Source organism: Staurois parvus, unplaced genomic scaffold, assembly GCF_062004578.1.
Source record: "Staurois parvus isolate SC_StPar_1 unplaced genomic scaffold, SC_StPar_1.0 ptg000025l, whole genome shotgun sequence".
NCBI lineage: Eukaryota > Metazoa > Chordata > Amphibia > Anura > Ranidae > Staurois > Staurois parvus.
This window is the reverse complement of record NW_028317821.1, coordinates 13,185,311-13,209,328: the sequence shown is the minus strand read 5'-3', so window position 1 is coordinate 13,209,328 and position 24,018 is coordinate 13,185,311. Positions and strand designations below refer to the sequence as shown.

Below are 24,018 nucleotides of genomic sequence, written 5' to 3'. Positions count from 1 at the left end.
GTATCAAACAAAACAGAGACCACAAGGATCCAAAACTTTCTTGATAATAGCTTGCTTTTTCCTTTTTACTTTTAGAACCACTTTAAGCAAACCCAAAGCATAAATTCACAGTAAAGAAGAATCTTAAATTGTGAAAATATAAAAAAAACAGTCCCCTGGTCACAAGTTGCATAGATCTTCAGATGCATCTTGGGAGAATAATTAGTTTGGGTTTCCTAGTCTTTCCAGGCCATATTGTTTGTTAGTGTGATCCCTGCTGTAATATATACACATTTTCATCAAAGGAGAGCACACTGGGTAGAGGCAAGCAAAAAATCAGCGACAATACCGATTATATTCCTATGAAGATTTCAACATGTTGCACACAGTATTCATTTTCCATGTGTATTGAAAGTCTTAGTGACCGCAATGAAATACAAATTTTGCAGCCAGAGGTTATAATAGCATAAAATGTAAAGATTCATTTGAATCTCCTTTACAGTGGGTATTTTTAAATTAAAGTCACTTCATCCTTCTGTAAGTAGCAGTCTATACTTGGAAGGTTGGCTAACATATAACATGCTCCTTTAGCTCCTACACAAAGTGTAAACCTGAACTCCAAGTGTGAGCATCTCTTTTACTTGTCTTTGCTGTTCAGTCTCAATGCAGGAGAAAGCCCGGGTGCATAATTTTACAGGGGAGGATCCATTCTCACCTGCCCCATTCCTTATTCAAAAGTTAAAATATAGCCACCTATGAACTGATCCCGGAACTGGAAAAGGGAACTATAAGCTGTAGCTTTAACACTAAACTCCAGGCATAAAAACTTTCAGTGTAATATTTTCCCCAGTCGCCACAATGGATATAAATATACTCTGGGGGTTATTTAAAAAAACTGGTGCAGCTCTGCATAGAAACCAATCAGCTTCCATGTTTTATTGCCAAAGCTTAATTGAACAAGCTGAAGTTAGAAGCTGATTTGGCTACCATGTACAGCTACACCAGATTCTGAGAGCTCCAGTTTTAGCAAATCTCTCCCTTTGTATGCGCCAAATGCTTTTGCATACCCAGTCATTACCTTGTAAAAGTAGCAGTGACATCACTATGTGTACAGAGCTGTGGGAGGGGCCCAACACCTCCACCCACTATGTGCTGCCTGCAGAAAACTAGAGGAGGGGGCAGATACAAGACCAGGACAATTTGAGAGCACAGCAGTGACTGTTCTTATTCCAGAGTTCAGCTTAAGAGAACATTCACAAGGATGTATGCATAGTTTCTTCATGGAACACAGGTCCTTGCTAGCAGAGGTAGTAGAAAACCATGTGTAAAATACGCATGTTAAGTACTCACGTTTAGAGAATTCTGTAATTCCAGTGAATGACTACACATGTATGTATTTATCACATGTAAACGCAGCTGTGTATATGGACTCATTGCTTATTATAATGCTGCTTTTGTATGTGCACAAAACTATATGCTGTTCTCATCAAAACAAATCGTTTCTTCTGCCCATGTGAATGAGTCTTTAAAGTGTTACTAAACCTAGGACTCTACATTTACTATATCTGGTCTCCCACAGTTCACAGAACATGGATGTGCAATTACTTTAGTAAATATAAACTGCTAAATACCTTTTCTCATCAGCAGTTAGAGCAGTCTTGTGACTTCTATCAGTGACTAGCAGAGCACATGTTAAAGCTTGTAGGAGGAGTTTTCATTCTGCACTAAGAGGATGCAGAACCCCTTACCACTGTCTAGACAATGCTGATTGGCCTTGTGCTGATCACCTGCACTTTCCTAAGAAAAATAAAACCTCCAGCAATACACACCAAACTGAGCATGTGCAGAGTGTCTTTACACGACATGTCTTATCAGGAGATAAGAGGGGGACACTGGAAGAAGGGAAGTCAGAATCAAACAGCCTTTTTACAGTGAAGAGGATTAACCCCTTAGTTTCCACAGTGAGTTTAACAAGCATGCTTTACTGCACATACAGACTGAATTTACTGTTTTGGGTTTAGTAACACTTTAAGGAAGAGTATTTATTACAAAACACTCCTAAACACTAAGAAGCCATTAACTAGTGCAACTGTATTTTTTTTTTTTTTTAGGACAAAGATTTGAAGCAATATATGGACGACTGTGGAAATATAATGAGTATACACAATGTAAAGGTAAAATACTCTTAAATAAAAAAAGAGTGGGATTGGGAAAGAAAAAAAAATCCAAGAAATTAGGAAGCCTTCTATGCTTTGTTTACTTCTACCAACTTGGCAGATTTAGGAACCACCAAAATGTTGTGTTCGGGACATTAATATGTTCGAGTGAATGATGTTTTCTTTGTTGCACCAACAGGTGTGTGTTGGAAATGTGCTAGCTTTTCAGTCAGTAGCATATTTAGCATGTACGAGCCTTGATTTACCATTTATGTATTGTATTCTTTTTCTCCTTTAGATATTTTTGTATCAAATTTTAAGGGGATTAGCTTACTGTCACAAAAGAAAAGTTCTTCATCGAGACTTAAAGCCACAAAACCTACTTATCAATGAGAAGGGGGAACTGAAGTTAGCTGATTTTGGTATGTGGAATAATTAAAGCCTTTAGTTCTGATTTTATATTTGCTGATGATATGGATTGGGATGGTATTACTTGGCACTAATCTTTTTATCTGATGTATGACTGATCTCTCATTAAGTCTGATAAAGCTTTCTACAGTTTTGTGAACTTTCTATAAAACTGGTCATTGATGTAGTAAAAAGGAATCTGGAGATGTCTGAAAATATTTCACCCAATAACTATTGTTGGGGGTATCACATGGTGCTATGCATATGATGCTCATAGAAGTCTTATCTGGAAAAAAAGTACCAATGATTTGGCATTTATCTTGTGTATATGATTATTTTTAACATGAAGCTCAGACTTTAAGAACATGTTATACACCATTTTGCTGCTCATGGAGGGTTCAAAACCTGATTGCTCAGCAGTTACCAGACAAATTTCGATCCAGCTATGGATGCTCTAATGATTGACTTTGGTTGAACACATCTGTTGGAAAATTAGCTAGCTGCAGCCGGTGATCAGTGTATTCTGACCATGGAGGAGTCCCTCTCTCAGAATACAATGGCACAGAGAGGAAGATTCCTCTATCCACCTCACATGTCTTCTAGCTAAAGAGACTTCTGTGGCCAGCCTCCATAAGAGTGTAGTAGAGTGTAGTACATGACTTCTGCAATAGCAACTGCTATAGCTAGAGGTCAAGTCCTTGAAATGTAAGGGAGGAGAACTTTCTGTAAAACAGTGGATATATTCTGCACTGCTCAACTTAGATGCTAGTAGCTGAAAACTAAAGATAAATATAACAGCTGATGACTGATATCTGAAACAGGTTTACATATAGTTGGTATGTATTGAAGTTCCATCTAGAAGTGAGGCATATTCCTCAAATACTCTGTATTTTTTGTTAACCCTATTGGTATAAATGATGACTAAAGGTTGAGGGCATAAACATTTAGTTTCAGGTTTGTGAATGACAAGTATCAATGTAAGATTTTTGCATTTGGGAAAATTTGGGGTATAGCAGAGTTGGTGTTTATTTTCATCCCTCTGCCATTCCATGTTACTAAGCTACAATATATTTTATGTGATTGAGAAACTTCCACTTAATATTGTGCAAATTCTACATAAAGGCTATGTTCAATAATGTGCAAATTTTACTTAAAGGCTAAGTTCACGTTAAAAAAAGAAAAAAAAAATGCACATTTTTTTTGCAGATAAAAATGTGCGTTTTTTTTTCTTAGGAGCCTGTAAAGCATTTCACCCGCAATTCAGTGCCAGGCTCCTGCTGACTGTCAGTATACCTGTCTGCCCATACCTCCGATACAAGCAGGCAGTTACTGAAGTCCAGGAAGATCAGTGATCTACGAGAGCGCTCACCAGCACCCTTGTAGTTCATTGAGAACTACAAGCTGTCAGCCGCAGTGGCTGTCAGTAGTTCATTCACTCACAGAGCTCTGTGAATGTTTTCAAATTGTGACAGTGGTTGCAGAGAGAAGGTTCCCCACCCACTGACACAGGAAGGGGGCTGGATTGTGAGGTGAGGTGTTAACTTGTAAAATATTCAGAAAGGTGAACTTATCCTTTAACTGCTTCCCCTCCGCCCTATAGCAGAAATACTGCTAAAGAGTGGCAGGGGTGCACAAAATCACGTATATATACTTGATCTTTCAGTTCCGGATAGGGGGCTCATGCGAGCCGGGTGTGTGCCCTACGCACGCTGCCAATATCGGCTGTCAATCACTGGGTCCTAGCCAATGATTGCTCGCCAGCACCCGGTGATCTCTGAGTATGTGTAAACAATACAGTTCTCTCCCCTGTCTGCTCCTGCACGCTGCTTTGTATGGCTCTGCATAGAAGAGCCATACAAAGCAGTGTGCTTACAGTGGAAAGCACACACGCAGCCTCATAGTAAAACACCACAGAGTTAAACCTTTGATCACCCCAGATGTTAACCCATTTCTGCCCAGTGACATTAGTACAGTGTCCAGTGCTTTCTATTAGCAGTGATCACTGTATTAGTGTCACTGGGGATGTCAGTGACACCAAGTCAGTTCCCACCAGTGTCAGAATGCCCGCCACAGTCTTGCTGTCCTGCTATTAGTCACTGATTGCCGCCATTATTAGTAAAAAAAAAAAAAAAAACACAATTCCAGTTTATATACTGCCATTTGTAAACGCTATAACTTTCACATAAACCAATTAATTTACACATGTAGCAAAATACATTTTGGACTAAATGTATGACGAAATTTGGATTTTTTTAATTTTTTTATTGGACATGTTTAATAGCAAAAAGTCAAAAATATTGTTTTGGTTTTTTTTTCTCAAAATTGTCTGTCTTTTTTTGTTTAGAGCGCAAAAAATAAAAACTGCACAGGTGATCAAATACCACCGGAAGCTCTATTTGTGGGGAAAAATTACGTAAATTTCATTAGGGTGCAGCATTGCATGACTGCGCAATTGTCAGTTAAAGTAATGCAGTGCCAAAACACAAAAAATGGTCTGGTCAGGAAGGAGGATATACCCTCAGGAGGGCAAGGGGTTAAGAAAAGAATACAAATAAATATAGATTGATAAAAGGGTTTCTGATTTTAGCAAACAAAATATATGATGAATGAAACATTAGGAGTGTTGTCCCTTTTACAATTATATCAAGTGACACAAATAATCCATAATAAAATAAATAAGGAATTCATTAAAATACACACCAAATTTGCATCTAAATATGCAAAGCACCATTGTCAATTGAACCATATACTGAATAAATATATCAGATGACCAATTTCTTTAAAGATATCAAAGGATTTATACTGTATATACATATACTTTTGTAGTGAACAATATAACCGTCATCAAATAATATATAGTGTAACCATCATAAAGAGTGCAAAATAAAAGTCCACTTATGCGAATAAGCTGTGATAATGTTTCACACATAATGATGTGTTGCACCACTTTATAGGAACACCAGCTCCCTACCAGATTCAAATTACTGTCCCTGGCCATTTAATGAGTTTCTATTTGTTGTAGAAAACCAGAGTTTTTTGGTTATAAACTAAATTTAATGCTGTCCTATTATCAGGGTGAGGATCAAATGAAAGTTGAAAGAGTAGGTATTGGCATTCCCAGTGTTACCCCCAGTAACTTCACTGATTTATATAGTACTGACGTGTGCGGTATTCTGGCAAGGTGCCGGTGGAGGTGAGTAGTTAGCTACAGTCATGTGTTTTTGACTTGCCACATCAATATGTGGCCATCTTGGGCCTGTTTTTTTTTTTTTTTTTTCCTTTTGTAAAAGGGTAGCATGTAATTATAGTATTTTCTGGGAGTATCATTGCTTGGTTCTCCGTGCCCATGCCTATTTCTCACAACAAACAAACAAGCAGCATGCCACTTTCCCCTTTATTTTACTTAGAGGTATATGCTCTTACCTGACCGAAGTACTTTTTTTTTTTTTTTTTTTTTTTTAACGTGTATGTATAGTATGTGTGTGTGAGATTGTCCCCAAAAAATAGTTGTTGCTCATTGGCCTATTTTCAAGAGCAGCATGTTTTCTAACCAAAATTTAGTGATGTGTGGTGAGAGAAGCGGATTTTCGGAAGGTTGAGTAAAATTGAAAGAGCCGCTTGCTTTGTGTTTACTCCTTATACTTTGGATTAAAGCAAAGACTTTATTTTGTTTTTCCTGCCCTAAGTCCAGCCATTATCTGAACATCTGTAGACACAGTGATGCTTAAGATGCTCTTTTTCATGCGTACAGCAGTCTAATCTATGATTCAGTAAGCACTTCCACAGCATCTCGTGTTTGGGCAAGTTTCATTTTAATGTACACCGATGCTGGAGGGTGGTTACTGTCTAAACAATGAGGATGAAATGGACTGTGATCGTAGATATTATCACAGTTGATTGACTCTGACATAGATAATTTTAAATTGCTGACAAAAAGCTACAGTTATGTAACACTAATGACAGTTGTTGAGGATGATTTGCTGAAATGAAGCGTGGGCTTTCCTCCGTTGTCCTTTACACCCAGAATAGTAAATTAAATGAGAAAAGAGTTGAAAATCACAGAGGTGGGGATGTGCAACAAGGATTAAGTCCATCTGCCAGAGATAGAAGAGATTTATTATGTTTATGCCGTTCATTGCTCTTGGAATGTTTTCTAATATTAAATGAACATTTAAGTCCTGTGTTTATTTTCCAACTCCACCTTCGTAGATACTGTACCTAGAATTATGGAATACAAGTTGATTGAAAATCTGATTTCTGATGTTTTTGTGTGTTTTTTTTTTTTTTGTTTTTTTTTTTAATGCATGGTGGCAGAACTGTGTTTATGCCCCAAAAGATCCTTTTGGTGAGCACCAAAAAAAAAAAGCTTTAACACAGTTTTCCATCCTGATACAGGACAAGGAGTGTCAACCATGGCTTGTGTTTATTGCCAGTTGTACTGCACCAGACCTAGCATATCTGATCTGGAGGTGTGGTTAAAAAAAAATCAGGGGGCATGTCAACATTGTGTGGAAGTCACTGACAGTATGTCATACAGTGTGGCAGAGGTGAAAGGAAACAAAATTCCCTGTGCAGTTGCCGTGCTTCTGTCACAACCCAGGGTTCACTCCGGCATCTCCTCTGCACTACCTGCCAGAGTTAACAGGGGACGCTAGTATGTATTAGGCTGCCATTGGTTTACGATGAGTAAACGGAACCTGCCAGAGTTTCCTCCCCCACACCCCCATCTTTCCCCCTCACTTCAGAGATCCCTTATATCAGGTTCCCAATCAGAGTGCCCCCTTACATCAACTGCCCCCATCTGACTTTCTGATGGATCAATGGATACACTCTCAGAAACCTGGTGGGGAGGCACAAAAGAGATCTTGGGAGAGCACCATCCCAGCACCCTCCTAGATCTGGCCCTTTTACCAAGTAAGCATCCTTGCACCCCAGTCATTCCAGCTACTGCAGAGAGTTTGCTGAGGCAATGAGTAAACCATGGTACAGTCACATGACATGCTCTTACAGGAACCCTGGGGTCACCTTGCTTGGTTGCCTGGTCTACCCCTTTACGGAATATTTACAATGCTGGCTTTGTCATGTAGCCTCACACAGGCAGTGAATTGATGACAGTTGTGGTATGAGTTATTGCTGTAGATTTTCAGTTACTTCAAGCCTTTGCTCTTGATCAGTCATTTTCCTGCCATGAAAATACATGTGTCAAATTGGTGATATTGTTTTCTTTCCCTAAGGTTTGGCCAGAGCAAAATCTGTTCCTACAAAAACCTATTCCAATGAGGTTGTCACATTATGGTACAGGCCGCCAGATGTCCTCCTCGGGTCTTCTGAGTATTCAACGCAAATTGACATGTGGTAAACACTTTATATCAATGCATCTTTATTCATACAATCTGTTTACAAACCCTATTTTGGCAAGTACATTCTTTTCTGCAGTTTTCTAGCTATGAAATTATTTCTAGATATCTGCTGAAAGTTAACAATGTTTCTGTTGAGTTTGAAAAGACAAAAGTGACACATCCAGGCATCACATGTGAATTATTAAAGGCATTGGTGGTGTAGCTAGGCTGCAGAGCCCATTAAAATGTTGCCAGGTTGGGTACCTTAAGGGCCCTTTCACACTAGTATGCAGTGTGAGAAAGCCGTGTACCCATGCAGCTTCCCGCACCACGTTTCAGTCACACTGCCCTTGCGATCTGCTGTAGGTGTCAGAGCAAAGTTAACAACTCCTCAAACGCAGTGCGTTTGCCCACACCAGATCTCATGGTACAAAAGAACCATGCGATCCATTTGCAGTGCATGTCAAAAAGTATTGCATGCATTACTTTTGGTGCGCTATGGTGCGATTTCTGCCCATTCAAAATGAATAGGACTGAAATTGCACTGTACAGAACTGCATTTAATCACTCAGGAGCCACACAGCGTTCCTGTGTGATTCACATGCAGTTCCTTGTATGAAAGGGCCCTAAATCTGCCCTACAATACTAATCTGTGACGCACAAATGGTCCTCTTACTGCTTGATGCATTAAAGATGATCTTCAGGGTGGCACCAGTCAGCAGCTACAAACACTTTAGCTGGTAGCTCTTTCATAAAAGGACATTTACCTGTCCGAGGATCCAACGCCATCCTCACTTGGGCCAGTTCTTTGGCAGTCTTGCGACTCCTTGGGGCTTCACAATGTGTATGTACGAGCTGCGCTGCTCGTCGTAAATGGTCCCGCAGCCTCATGGGACCTGTGACATGTCCCAAGAGGTTGCGGGCAGGGAGGATGGGGGTCGCCTGGGCAATCCGAATGGAAGTGAGAGTGGATACCTACCAAAACTAGGTACCTCCCTCCTTCCCCCTTGGGGGGGGCAACTGATTAACTCAGAAAAATCCTACCAGGACAGCTGAACTTTATATAGGTTTAATCAGAGTCCCTTTCACTGATGGCACTAAGATTTCACATCAGTTAGAATTTGGTCAATTCTGCACACCTGCGCAACTACATTTTATTTTTAATATTTATTTATTCCGCCACTAAGCAATTTCAGTTTGTTTTCAATTGAATTGTACAGCGTATAGGTCACATTAAAAGAGAAGTATGGGATTATGGGTTTTATTTTTTCTTCTTCTAAAAAAAACGTTCTTAGGTGGATAGAGCATCAATCCGATGCTGCATCTGTTCCCTGACAACTCTTAAGTCTGAGAACTGAGCAATCAGACACCACTGATCACTCAGTTCTCACCGCTCTGAGCAGAGAGCAGTTACTGTCCTTCACCATTATCTGCTCTTTCTGCCCAAATTCCCCCTTCCCCAGTCCAAACTGGAGCCCCTGGCTGTGGAGAAGGTGGGAGCGGCTGGCTCAGGCTCTCAGCTGCTCATTGACAGGTTGAGCTAGGTGCTGGTCCAGGTTGAGCTAGGTGCTGGGTGGATCCTGACCATATGGTTGCGATCTTTACCCACCCTGCACTGGCTCTGTGACATCAGCGGGATGCTGAGAACGGGTCACAGAAGTGACATGTTTTGGCTGTACTTCTCCTTTTAAAGGTGGAAAAAAAAAATTCAGAAGGGACTTATTTTGTTCTGATTTTTATTTTTTTTGTTACATTTCAAAAAAACTGACATTTTTACAGGGGTGTGTAGACTTTCTTTCCACTGTAACTAAGGCAAAACTGAAAAGTATTCTCCAATTAGACGAGGTGAATAGCATGACATCACCACCCTGCGCTTCTTCTTTGTCCAATAAGACAATGTTTTCATTCAGAAAATGCAAAAGATTCTCTGACTTGTGCCTGTGCTGAGTGGCCAACCTCCTGTGTTAACAGTGCAGCAAGATAGTTGCTTAGGATCCAGAGGTCAGTGAAGGGGTCATTGGAGTAGTGGTGTTTACTTCAGTGATTTCCAGCTTTCAGTGGCATTAGCCAGATATGGTATGTACGGTATCTCCCAGAAGTGAGTACACCCCTCACATTTTTGTAAATATTTTATTATATCTCTTCATGTGACAACACTGAAGAAATGACACTTTGCTGCAATGTAAAGTAGTGAGTGAGTAGTGAGTGTATAACAGTGTAAATTTGCTGTCCCCTCAAAATAAGTCAACACACAGCCATTAATGTCTAAACCGCTGGCAACAAAAGTGAGTACACCCCTAAGTGAAAATGTCCAAATTGGGCCCAAAGTGCCAATATTTTGTGTGGCCACCATTATTTTTCAGCACTGCCTTAACCCTCTTGGGCATGGAGTTCACCAGAGCTTCACAGGTTGCCACTGGAGTCCTCTTCCACTCCTCCATGACAACATCACGGAGCTGGTGGATGTTAGAGACACTATTGTACAAGCTGTACACTCACTACTTTACATTGTAGCAAAGTGTCATTTCTTCAGTGTTGTCACATGAAAAGATATAATAAAATATTTACAAAAATGTGAGGGGTGTACTCACTTCTGTGAGATACTGTACATAGCTACATTGGTCCAAGCTAGACCAATGTAACTATGTTTAAAATACCCATACTTGGAATTCTTCTTTAACCACTTGCCAACAACATCACTTCCATGTGTGGCAGCAAGGCGGCTCTCCTGCACTGGATCATGTACCTAGTATGTAATCCAGCTCTTCCGGGTAGGGGGGTGCACTTGCCCGCCACCCAGACTATGCTGTGATTAGACATAGCACTAGCTGATCAACGTGCCCGGCCAATGATTGATGGCTGGAACCTGGTGATTGGGGAAGGCGCTCACAGGACAGAGCTCTAAGTATGTAAACTATAGAGAGCTCTGCCCTGTCAGCGGGGATGTGCCAATTTGTGTTTCCATGTAAAGCAGGGAATAAAAAACGGCTCATCCTCTAGTAAAATTACACACACAAAGCACTGTTAGGCATACACTTAACCCTTTGATCGCCTCTAGATGCTAACCCCTTCCCTACCAATGTCAATCGTACAGTGTCAGCATATATTATTAGCACAGATCACTGTATTATTGTCATTGGTTCCCGTAAAGTGTCAGATTGACCGCCGTACTGTTACAGTCCCCACTAGAAGTCACTTATCACTGCCATACTATTATTAAAGAAATAATAATTAAAATAAAGATTCCAGTATGCATCCCATAGTTTGTAGACACTATAACTTTTGTGCAAAACAATCCATATACACTGACTGGGATTTTTGGTACAGAAAATATATAGCAGAATACATTTTGGCCTAAATTTATGAAGACTTTTTTTTTTTTTTTTTTTTGGTTATGTTTTATAGCAGACAGTAAAAAATAAAGAAGGGGGTAAAATCTTCCAGAGGGAAAATGGTTAATCATTTAGGCTTTAAGAGATTTGTCAGTTTTTTTTATTATCGTATGCTTGTTTTTTATCATTAAAAGTGTAAATATGTCAAACCTAGTTTGCCAATTTGCTGTTGTCTTCATTTTGTATACTGCACTAATTTAAGGTTTTTAATTTTCTGTTTTTCCTTTATCAAAAGGGGTGTTGGATGTATATTTTTTGAGATGGCTTCTGGAAGACCTCTGTTTCCTGGGTCCACTGTAGAAGATGAACTTCATTTAATTTTCAGGCTTCTAGGTAAATGATGCTTATATTAGTATATAGGTTTTTGGTTTTTTTTGTTTTTTGGGGGGGGGGGTATACTATACATCACATTGCAAGTATTTTTTGTATTCTGCCAATAGGATCTGAGACTATTTAGAAGCAGGCTTTATCCGTGCATTTGAGTGCTGTATACTGTGTGGGGTCTTTAAAAAAAAATCAATAGCTATCTTTAGTTCTTTCTTTTGCTTGATCGTGAGTTTACAGAGAGATGTGAATGTGCCGCATTCTGAGTATTTTTCCTCTTGTGCGATAGATATTTACCACAGTTGAAATATATCAAATGTGACTGCAAAATGATAGCTCGATGTCCCTATGGGGCATTTCAGTTCTTACAGTAATGCTGAACTGTGTCATATTTTGTGCAATTTAAACAAAATTGTCAGCAGCCACATATAGATGTTGTGATGAATCCTATTATTGGTTTGTTTTGAAATGCCAAATCGTTCTTAATTTGACCTAGGATAGAAATAGTTTTGTACATATTGTAAATGTTGTTTGTTATATTTATATAATGTTATAATTTTTTATAATGTTCAGAGATATTTAATATATTGATCTTTCTCCTGAAATAAGAGAATATCTTCTCTTAGCACAGAAAACCCTAATGCTCAGAATACCAAGAAGATGAAGTCCATTACTTTGGGGGCTGTTATTTTGCTTTCGTGGTAACATGTGCCCTACAAAAATGAGTATGAACCAAAACAGCAGGGGTGCAGAACCTTAAAGTTACAGTCTCAAGCTTTGCAAATGTTTAGAAAGTTCTGCTAATATCTTTGTCAACCCTAACACCCAGGGCCGGTGCTAGACTATTTTGCTCCCTAGGCAAGACCGGCTCCTTTCATCACCCCCCCAAAAAAAAATAAAACTTCACTCAAAATTCTACTTCACCCCTCCTAGCACCCATCCTCTTTCCCCTCAATTTTCCACCATAGCACAAATCCTCTCTTCCAAATCCTCCCTCCTAGCATAAATCCCTTCAGTCCCACCCCCTAGTTCAACCCCCTCCAAATTACCCTTCCCAGCAAAAATCCTTCCTCCCCACCCAAATTCCCTCCTCCTATCATATTCGCTCCCAATCCCGCCTCCTAGCACCACCTTACCCAAAGCCCATCCCAGCACCATCCTAGATCCGGCCATGGCGTAGAGTAGAGAAACCAACGGCCATGGCTGCTCCCCTAGGTGGCAGTGTGCCCTAGGCGGCTGCCTAGTTTGCCTCGTGGTAGCACTGGCCCTGCTAACACCTTCCTTTGTGGGTCCCTCTAAAACTAGTTTCCCTTTTTTAGTAACCTGACAGCAAAGCCAAGCCCTGGCAAAAAAATTGCCTCAAATGCCAGTAAAATATTGTTCAGTAGCAAATGTAATAGCAGGCAGCCTGCTGTGTCTGCTCTAAAGCCGACCTTCCATGGTGCAGTCTAATTCTGCCATCTCCATAGGATCACCGACATCTTGGTAGTGTGAATGTCAACATAATTGAATAAAGTTAGCCATACATACATCAATTTGGTTGTTCAACCATTGTACAGTATTATTTAGATTTATAAAAAAAAGTAATGTTAGGGCCTGTCTGTTCTTTTCAGTTTGTATAAAATCTGACAGACTCTTGCACTATATCATTGTTCATGGATCAGAAGATCGCACAATCAAATTGTAGCATATGTGGTCAGCTTAATGTGACAGCTTTAAAAATTTAAATTATCAGGTACATTTTAGTTTTATCCTGTTTTAAGTCAGAAAATTAAATCCTGCTAGATCACTTAAGGCTGCCCCTTTTGCAGGTAAAGCAAAATATTCCAAATAAGTGCCTATATTTAAAAATCCAGTACTGTCTCTGTGCCAAATTTGTAGTGGCTGATTTGTTGACAACCTAAAGATTTACTGCTACTCAGTGGCTCTGGGCTTCAGCAAAATGGCAGCCTTCAGCAAGAAGAAACAGGGACAAAGCTGAAGGCAGTTTGCAGCACATAGTAATTTTGGTAACATAATTAATAATGTGTAATGTATGTTCCTTGCTAAAGAACAATTTTTTTCATTATCAAGTTGTTATGGGTAAAATCCCACTTTAAGTTTCACTAAACAGAAGGAAGTCTAAGTAGAAATGTGCATATAACTTAAGGATGAATTCCACTCGTGACTATATTCTATAAAGTAACATTGGTCCAGCTTGGACCAATGCAACTATATTTATACTATACCTGGCCAATGCCCCTGGAAGCTGGAAATCAATGAAGTAGGCACTGCTACTCCACTGATCTCCACTAGCTTCCGGGTCCCATGCCATGCAACTACCCTCCAAGTATTTTATTAGTGATGGTATACAAATTGCATTGACATTATTTGCATCATGCAACAATTTTGTTGGGGGGGGGGGGGACAAGGGGCAGAGCTTATTATCACTTCCCCACCTCTTCACCTCATCTAAATGCAAAGCACTCTCTGGCACCCATGCCAAGCAGCCTATGTTCTTTTTTTACAATTGCAGCAGGGCAGCCACTTGGCATGGAACCCGGAAGTAAGTGGCGATCATTGGAGTAGCAGGTTTATTCCAGGGGGGATCTACTAGGTCTGGTATATGCATGGTTATATTGGTCCAAGCTGGACCAATGTAGCAATGTATAAAATATCCATACCTGGAATTCTTCTTTAAGGGCTGCTTCACACCAGGTGCTTTCCAGTGCATTTTTATTTAAATGGCCTTGTTCACACCAGTGATGTCAGTTCCAGTGTTTTCAATAAAAGTAAAACCTGCTGCATTTTTGTCTGGAATGCATCAAAACTTATGTAAATGCACCACAATGCACATTGTCCTAATGAACATAAAGGTTTTTCACGTGTCAGAATAACCACATCACACGCATCAAAAATGTATGTAAATGTGTCCGGAATGCTGAAATTGTGGTGTGAACAAGCTCTAAAGCTGAACGCCAGGAAAATTAATAGTGCTCCCTTGCAGTGGGGTTGCACCTGCACTGCAAGGATTAGCTGTTTGTTTATGTCTAGGTGGGCCAGGTGCATCGGATCCTCAGCACTGCTGCTCCCTGCAGCATAAACTTCCCTGCACTCTGGTGGTCTAAGGTCCTCTGACACCAAGAATGAAACAGGGCACATAGTCCTGCATTAGATGTAGAGGTGCTGAGGAACAGTCCACTGCCACAGCATAGGGGAGCAGAGGATCCGGTAAGTAATAGTGCTTTTCCCATTACCTGGCAGTTAATACTTGTGGGAAGGACACAGCCCCACTGCCAGGGAGGTTTTTTTTTTTTTTTTTTCAGATTTCATATTTTCAGTTTGAATCGCACAGGTTTGGGACAAGTTTACTTTAGTTCAGTTGAGCTACATTTTTACTTTTGATTTATTTTTCCTCAGGCACTCCAACAGAAGAAACCTGGTCAGGAATTTCTTCAAATGATGAATTCCGAAATTACAACTTTCCCAAGTACAAACCTCAACCACTTATTAATCACGCACCAAGGTATAGATCGCATTGGGATGTTTTATATAATTCAGATAAACATATTAATTTTTTTTTCACTGAAAACAAAAGAGAGGAAAAATGTTATATTTTCATGTTTTCTTTTCTAACCTTTCTAGAATAAAATAATTACTTCCATTTATACCTCGTGTGCTGTTTGTTGTTGCTGTACTGTTTCAAGTATTGTCCCCCCCCCTCTATTGTACAGCACTGAGCAAACCCTTTGGCGCTATATAAACTCGATGTAATAATAATAATACCTGTACATCGTTAAACGTTTTGTGACCAAAAAATAAATGGTGAGCTTAAGACAAAAAGGAAAAAGTAAAGCAGCTAGCATAACGTGGCAAACCCTCTGTCTCCACCGAAACAAAACACTATAATATCAATGTGCAGCGCTAATAAAATGTGTGTTATAATCAACGATGACCAGTGTGATAGTAAAAGAGAAAGGAAACATCATTAAAAAAAAAAAATAGAGAATAGTGAATACTCCAATTAAGAAACAAAATGGACAGTATAACAAATGAAAATATATAAGTCCTCTAATAGTCCCAAAAATAGTGATGTGATCAAATCAACAAAATGTAGTGACTTCTGTGACTTCCGCACTGCACCTCCACCATAATGCACTCTCCAGAAGTAAGTAGCAAGCAAGCCCAGAGCGGAATGACACTAAGGGGTGTTCCTGCTTGTTCCTCCTGCCTGTGACCCAGTAGAAGGTGGGATCTCTCCAGAAGCCAGTGATACACCAAGTGAACAATCAAAGGTAAAGTAGCCAAGTCTCCAGCCCATGGTGAACCAAGGAAAGGGATTCCTCCTAGAGGGCAAGCTCATAGACGGTATCATATAGTGTAGTATGTTTTATTAAAAAGATAGCAACCACGTGGAGCATAAAATCATCAATGGATAAAAAGCACTTACAAAGATGGCCACGGGACCTAGGCGGTGGATCCCTTTGAGAACGTGCGTGCGCACGAAACGCATCAGGGAGGAGCCTACGTGCTGGCATCCACGTGATGGTCCGGCAGCCATCTTTGTAAGTGCTTTTTATCCATTGATGATTTTATGCTCCACGCAGTTGCTATCTTTTTAATAAACCATACTACACTATATGATACTGTCTCCGGGCTCGGTCTATGAGCTTGCCCTCTAGGAGGAATCCCTTTCCTTGGTTCACTGTAGGCTGGAGTTGGAGACTTGGCTACTCTACTTTTGATCATTTGGTATATCACTGGTTTCTGGAGAGATCCCACCTTCAACCGGGTCACCGGCAGGAGGAACAAGCAGTAACACCCCTTAGTGTCATTCCGCTATGGGCTTGCTTGCTACTTACTTCTGGTGAGTGCATTATGGTGGAGGTGCAGTGCGGAAGTCACAGAAGTCACTACATTTTGTTGATTTGATCACATCACTATTTTTGGGACTATTATGATATTTAGAGGACTTATATATTTTCATTTGTTATACCGTCCATTTTGTTTCTTAATTGGAGTATTCACTATTCTCTATTTTTTTTTTTAATGATCTTTCCTTTCTCTTTTACTATCACACTGGTCATCGTTGATTATAACACACATTTTATTAGCGCAGCACATTGATATTATAGTGAAACGTTTTGTGACATCTCAGCAAGTAGATAAACAGATCTATAAAATCTCCCATTACATTTTTCATTGGATATCCATGAAAAAAGATTGAGGACACCCACCTTTGTGTGTGATGTCAGCTTTGTTATATTTATGTTTTTGGTAGATGTGCATATATTTGTGTAATGAAACATTAAGCTGTTTTTGGGATGGAAACTAATTAAATGTTTTCGATGATCATTATGAGACTGCAAATATCCACCGATAGAATGTTTGGAGTGTAAATTAGATGTAGCTTTCTGTTACCATGCAAAGGCAGCCTGTATGCAGCTCTCTGAATCCCAAGTAGTTACCATGGCAACAGTGAGAGACCTCACAAGTCCCCAACATTTGAAATGGGCAAAGAGGGACATTGAGGTTTCTTATATCAAGAGATTTATTTTAATGTGTTCTCGGGCCCCTCTAAAGATTTCCAGGATCAAATTAGAACAAATCGAATAAATGTATTCTAAAACCAGTTTTCATTATTTTACACAATATTCAGGGGAAGAGGAAGCTGTTCAGGAAACTTGTTTTATCTTTCCCATATTTCATGATGAGAGAATATACACCTGGTGCAGTTTGTATAAGTAGCAGGTTCCCCGGCTTTTAGAACGGCTTACTGCCTGTGAAAAGATTTCCTTTAAGGGCCCTTTTACACGAGTGACCCTGTTGTACTACTAGAAGTAAACAGCACAGATGTGATGATTACAACACATTGCACTGATTGTTTGTATTGTATTGTAAAGTCACAAAGTGACATTTCATTAATTTTATTCACAGCAAAGCATTGTGATGCAGATTAAAAGCGCCATTTCAATAAGGTTGCAAAAACAGTAATGTGTTACAACACGCTGTTCAAAAGAAAAAGAAAAAAGTAGTGCATATCCTTCTTTTTTCAGTACACAGCACTGCAGCCAGTGTCCAGTCTCAGTGCGATCCAACACGTGGTGCTTGTGCCAGATTCATGTGCCTGTCTTCAACCGGTGAAGACACTTTGGAATTCTAAAGACTGTCTATGACACTCTTTATGAATTCCCCTGATTATCTGTGCTAACGAATCTCCCCCTGACATAAATGACAATCTGCCACAGCTGTCAAGCTATCAAACACCACATACATCTGTTAGATCCTGTGGCAACAGGCTTTGGACTTGTTTCAGTGGGCAAATGCAGTTTGCTTTCTGGTGCTTTCCACTTGCATTTGAGATCCATTTGAAACACTTCTGCAATCATTCAGAGTTCAATGTCAGGTGCATTTGACCTGCAGTTGATATCCTTCTGACTTCCCATCCAAAGCTACATCAAACTACTATATGCTGCTTTTGCCTATTGACTTCTGTGGGGGAGAAAAACAGTTCAGGCATGAATGGATATGTACATATTGACAGCCCTTAAGCTGGGTATTCATTTTTTTTCTTTATTCAACCTGCGGGTTGAATAAAAAAAAACTCCCTGCTGTGCTATTGTATTCTGACAGCAGAGACTTCCCAACCCTCTTAAGAATACACTGATCAGAGCTGCAGTTGCTGTTCAGATGCTGTTTTTTAAGCAGGACTGTTCCACAGAAGCCGGTCTATTCATTGGCTTCTGTTGAACAGAGAGGGATACACAGACCAACATTTGTCTGATTCCTGCTGGACCAGGCGAATTTCAATACACCTATAGCCAGCCTAACACTGTTCTGCACAGCAACCAGGATGTACTGTGCTAAATTGCAAGACCCTTAAAGTAGAACTATAGGCAAAACTTTTTTTTTTTTTCATTTTTGAGCAAGGACGGCTTATAACACCTGTCAGATTTTTTTTTTTTGCCATCTGTGTCTCATTGTGAAGATTTCTGTTCACTTCCTGTCCCATACCCAAACAGGAAGTGAGAGGAAATCCCTGAAAATTAAGAGAATTTTTTGGGGACCCCCAGGTCACTAGAACTGGAAGATTTCCCTTCTATTACTTTTCTGGAGACAACCCAAAATTTGGGATTTTCTTTTACTTTCGCTTTTACTAGTAATGGTAAACAGGACAAATAGAGAGGGTAAATCTCCTTTACAGGGGCACAAACCACAATAAAAACTGACGAGCATTCTAATCAGTCTCCACTCTGTCCACAACTAACAAAAAAAAAAAAAGAGGTTGTACCTTTAGCTATACTTTAATTTTAAAAACAAACTTGTGCAAGGGCTATTTACCTCAACAGTTTATGAAAAATTGTAATTCTTCAATTAGATTTTGCATGTGATAGCTGCAATGTTATGTCTTTATTGTGCCAGCATTTAATTTGTATATGTTATTTTAGGTTAGATTCTGAAGGAATTGAGTTATTAACACGATTTCTACAGGTAAGAACATTGTGTTCAATGCTTTTTATTAAATGGTTGAGTGCATGCAAACTAATTAAAGCTTAAGTGTGGCCAAATAAGTCAGTAGGATGTGACCAATGTGCTGATGTCTTTTCTGTTAGATGGAATCCTCCTCCGTCTCATGTCGCCATCATTTTCAGGTGTGGCGTGGGTTAATAGAACAAAGGGACTGGCACAGGCTGTCATCAAGAATGCCTGACTATGCCCACCCTTTGCACCCAGCTGCTCCATTTTTAGAAGCTGGTACTACAGCTTCCATGAATGGAGGATGCGTAGGTGGTTGAAAGGTCTGCCTTCTCTATTCATCAGTCCTTTTTCATTCATAGAAGCTGTAGAACATAAACAGTCATGCAGCATCCAATGCATGCCTTGCTATCAACTCTGTATCGCATCACAAATGTGAGAGTGCTAATGTAATGAAAAAAAAAACCCTCAAAAAACAGGTGTATGGTAAGCTATCAGTGAATACTCTGTGTCTTGTGTTTAATCCAGTTACTGGTAGCTAGCTAGCTCTCACCTGCACCAGCAGTAGACTGAGATACCCAGGGATTGTGGGATAAGTAGTTTCTTCACAGGAAGTGTCAGTTCCCAAAACTACAGACATAGGTCATACATTTACCTGTGCAATGCCATGCAACTTGCCTTATGTTTGAACACAAATAGCAATGTGAATGTTAATGATAGGTTCTATCATTTAGTGGAAGTAGCCAAGCACTCTTTGTTACATGCAACAGATTGCCTGAAATTTCAGCTTGAGGCCTGTAGAGATTTATGCCAATGGCAGTCAGCCAGCTAAATAAGGAGGTAAAAATTCTTTATGAAAAGCAAAGTACGGTACTATTCCATGGCTCCAAAGAAGAAAAAATAAATATTTGTATCAGTATAGAAAGTCATTGAAGTTCTGTGGAAAGGCATCTTTGAATTACATACATTTACCAAGTAGGTGCTATAACAATTATCTTCATTTTCTGGATAGAGAAGTATGGCTTCTCCTGTAGCTGCCAGTGGAGCAAGGAACTTGCTACCAGAGACTAAGAGATATAGAATATATCACTGTGATTCAGCCTGTCAGCATTCACCCATTATAAATAATTAAATTCAGTATATTAAACATTTCTGAAGTGCTACCATGCTTCCCTGTATCACAATTCCTGTTGCCTGAACAGAAGGCTTAAAAAGTCCTTGTTGCTTTGGTCAGAACCTGTGTGTGCCCTTAGAAAGAACTGTTTCCTTAACCTCCGGCAGTTAGGTAAACCATTAATTAGATTGGCTCACTGATTTGTAAGCACTGCAATCTTCCAAACAATTGAAAAATTGTATATAGTATAAAGTTTGGATGAGCTTGTGTTACCTAAAACAATTGAGCAGGTAAGTGTCATTCCATGTGCGGGTTTAATAAATTTTCATCTGTTAATTTTCACAGACATTTTCACACTTTGGGAGGATTTCTGTGATTAGGAAGTGTAAAACAGCTTGCACTGCCCTTCATTAGGTTAAATCTCAAAGCAACAGGATGAAGATAGGCTGATTACACATCATCCTGGTGCTCATTGAGACATCAGTCCAGTTGTTGGGCCTCCCTTACAGCATACTACCTTAAATTCATCTCAGGGGATCTCAAATAAATTCAAAATCTTGTAATAATAACATATATAGTAATAACAATTGATGACCTTATCCTCCGTGTGTAGCCTCTCCCATCACAGTTCTGCATCTGAAGAGTTTTAGCAACCCATAAAAAAAGGGTGTTTTAGAATTTCTGCATCCGTAGCTGCTAGAAATCTGCATTAAAAATTGTTTGTTGCTGGATTACTAACTCTTATCTGATTTCACCATGTTGCATTACAATGACCAGTGTTGTATCATAGTGTATACCTTTTGTTGGTGTTCATTTTTTTTTTAGTACAAGACTTATATTGTGTCTTGTAAAAAAAAAAGGAACGAGGAAAGCACCACCTAAGTGCAGCATTAAAACCAGTATTTATTAAAGTCAAAATTAGCAACTCACATGCTAAAAGACAAGAAAACACTCATCAAAATATCACAGGCATCACAAACTCTCAGTCCTGCAGATCCCACCCGGAAAAGAGGAGTGCAGCTACACATTGCTGGAACACAGCTGGAATCGCCAATTAGAGCCTCTGTAATTAGTCTGCAACTCATGGGGTGGAAGCTGGGATCACGTTATTCCAGAAAGGAGAAGTGGTTGGGGGCATGGCTACGTGTTACATTGCATGTGTGCTCCTTTCTCAGGCTGGCCTGAGGAAGGAGCATGCATGCTCCAGCTCTTCTCCAGCAGCGGGCGGTTGCACTCCTCTCTATCAGGTGGGATTTTCAGGACTGGGAGTTTGTGGTGCCTATGATATTTTAATGGGCATTTTTTATCTTTTACCATGTGAGTTTAATAATTCTACTCTTAATGCTGCACTTAGATGGTGCTTTCCTTGTTTCTTTTTATATCTACAAAGACTGCTTCTTACACTTAGGATTAGGCTGCCACAAGTGCTATTGGACTGTTTTAAGGAGAAGTACAGCCAATGCTTGTTTGGCTGTACTTCTCCTGTGGATCACAGGATTGCAGTTCATTCTGAACTCTTGTAACCCATTTTTAGCCGACAGCCATCACAGAGCTATATAAATAATAAATTATAATGTAGCGCTACTCACATAATAAACAAATGCATATAAATATATGTAGCAAGTGTATCAATTAGTGAAAAAAGTGTCACACTTGTGTTGAACTTGCATGCTATGTGATAACAAATTGCTTATGGTTCTTGCGCTGAAATGTCAAACATGGTTTTGCTGGGAATCTCGCTTTTGAAAATAGATCCTGCGGTAATATATGTCAGATCTATTTTATGTCTCACATGAGAGATTGGTGCTACACTTAATCTTACCTGGAGAGGAGCCATTAGTGGAGTGCTGACCCCTTGAGGGATTTGGGTGCGACAAGGAGCGACCATTTGGAGGATCCGTGAGAAGGATCCAGTAAAGCGCTTTGACCCGCAAGGGTCGAAGCTATAAGGTGAGAGGCTTATCCAGACGGTGGTCGGATTGTCATATCCACTTGCACACAAATATCAGCACGAGTGTGTGTCATCTAAGTTTTACCATCGGCATATATTGGACTTTAAGAGCACTGATTTTGTTGTTTTTGTATTGTGGTTCCACTATAGTATGTTCACTATATGCACGCGTGATTTTATATATTATTTACACTGAATGGATTTGTATAAAGAGATATATATGTTTTCCATATGATTTAGGTCATTATAATTATTGTTGAAGATTGTTTTTTTGATCAGCATCAATTGTTTTCATATATCACCATCACATTTTGTGTTCACATATAATTGTTTGGATTTTTGCATGAAATCACTTGGTCAATAGTTGATTTGGTATTTTTTTCACTAATTGATACACTTGGTACATATATTTATATGCACTTGTTTATTATGTGAGTAGCGCTACATTATAATTTATTATTTATATGTCTATGGTAATCATTGGTATATGATTTAATGTTAGCAGCTTCTCTTCTTTATATATAGAGTTGAACACTAGTGAACGCGGGAGGTTCACACCATTATCATCACAGAGCTAGTCCAGACTCTGAAAGGATTGCAACCGTATGGTTGGAACTAACCTGGGAACCTGGACCCATGCCTAAACCAGCCCCTCCTGCCCCCTCCACAGCCCAGCGCAAGGGGCAGAGCAGACAGTGGTGGCTGATAGACTCCGCTCTCTGCTCAGAGCTTCAGGGAGATCTGAGCGATCAGTGGCGTTTGATCACTTAGTTCTCAGCCTTATCGCCAGAAGGGGACAGATGCAACAATGGATTGATGTGGCATCCAACTAGGTAAAAAAAATACTTCACATTTAACAGTGTTGGACTTTTAACTATTATACCGGGATACTCTTCTTTCCCTTTATGCCCCATTCTTGTCTGTCTGTTACGTGTATCTGGTATCTTTAGCAAACTGCTTGCCCAATAATAGTTGTTTGCAGTAAATGCAGTGCTTTTTGTGTCACCCACACAAATGTAGGGGTCTGAGTCTATACATTTCCCATAAGAAGCTTTGATTTTATGCCTTTAGTAGCAGCTTTGACCTTAAGATTCTGCAGTGTTTTATAACACCATTTCATGTTTTACAGTATGAATCTAAGAAGCGGATTTCAGCAGAAGATGCTATGAAACATGCTTACTTCAGAAGTCTTGGAACAAAAATGTATAGCTTGCCAGAAAGTAAGATCATTAAATGAATTCCTAACAACATTTTACGTTAGAATTGAAAAATATAACAGAATTTAGTATTTACTGGGAATTTAGTTTTTCCTTTGGATGTTTGAATATAAAAGTGTTAATTCATTCTATCAAGGGACTTATAGTGGACCTATACTGATAAAAAAAAATCCACTCTTTGCTGATCATCCTATTTCCTTAATTTCATAAATTGTTAATGATTCTAAAAGCTTTTTTACCTGCTGTGTGCGGCGGTTTTGCGCAGAGTAGCCCAGATTCTCTTCTTGGGTCCCCTGCTGGTGCTCCTGGCCTCTTGCTCCTGTTGGGTGCCCCCACAGCAAGAAGCCTGCCATGGGAGCACCTTCACACACGGAGCCGCGGCTCAGCCCCGCCCCCTCTCTCTTTTCGTTTACTCACAGGCTGTGATTGACAGGGGAGCCAATGACTCCTGCTTCTGTCTCAGCCGATGAAGAGAGCGAGTCCCAGGATAGCTGAGACTCCAGTGCACATCGCTGGATCAAGAGGGGGCTTAGGGGAGTATTGGGGGGGGATGCTGCACAGAGAACGTTTTTTACCTTCATGCATAGAATGCATGAAGGTAAAAAACCTTGAGCCTTTAGAACCACTTTAAAGTGCTGAATTACTTTTTCTTCCAAACTGGTGCTCTGGAAAAACTCGCATTC

At 39.8% G+C, this 24,018-nt stretch overlaps 2 protein-coding genes across 4 annotated transcripts in view; one reads left to right on the top strand and one right to left on the bottom strand.

The window, feature by feature from the left end:
- The window catches only part of ELK3 (ETS transcription factor ELK3), a 176,998-nt gene that overhangs the window by 69,760 nt on the left and 83,220 nt on the right, over nucleotides 1-24,018 (bottom strand). The window lies entirely within an intron of this gene.
- Nucleotides 1-24,018, top strand: part of CDK17 (cyclin dependent kinase 17) — a 239,188-nt gene that overhangs the window by 210,981 nt on the left and 4,189 nt on the right. For all 3 annotated transcript variants that reach the window (XM_089651896.1, XM_089651901.1, XM_089651892.1), the window contains 7 exons: nucleotides 2,091-2,153; nucleotides 2,434-2,557; nucleotides 7,778-7,898; nucleotides 11,510-11,607; nucleotides 14,998-15,103; nucleotides 19,026-19,068; nucleotides 23,248-23,338. In XM_089651896.1, the coding sequence (XP_089508022.1) occupies nucleotides 2,091-2,153; nucleotides 2,434-2,557; nucleotides 7,778-7,898; nucleotides 11,510-11,607; nucleotides 14,998-15,103; nucleotides 19,026-19,068; nucleotides 23,248-23,338 (646 nt within the window). The remainder of the gene's footprint in view (nucleotides 1-2,090; nucleotides 2,154-2,433; nucleotides 2,558-7,777; nucleotides 7,899-11,509; nucleotides 11,608-14,997; nucleotides 15,104-19,025; nucleotides 19,069-23,247; nucleotides 23,339-24,018) is intronic.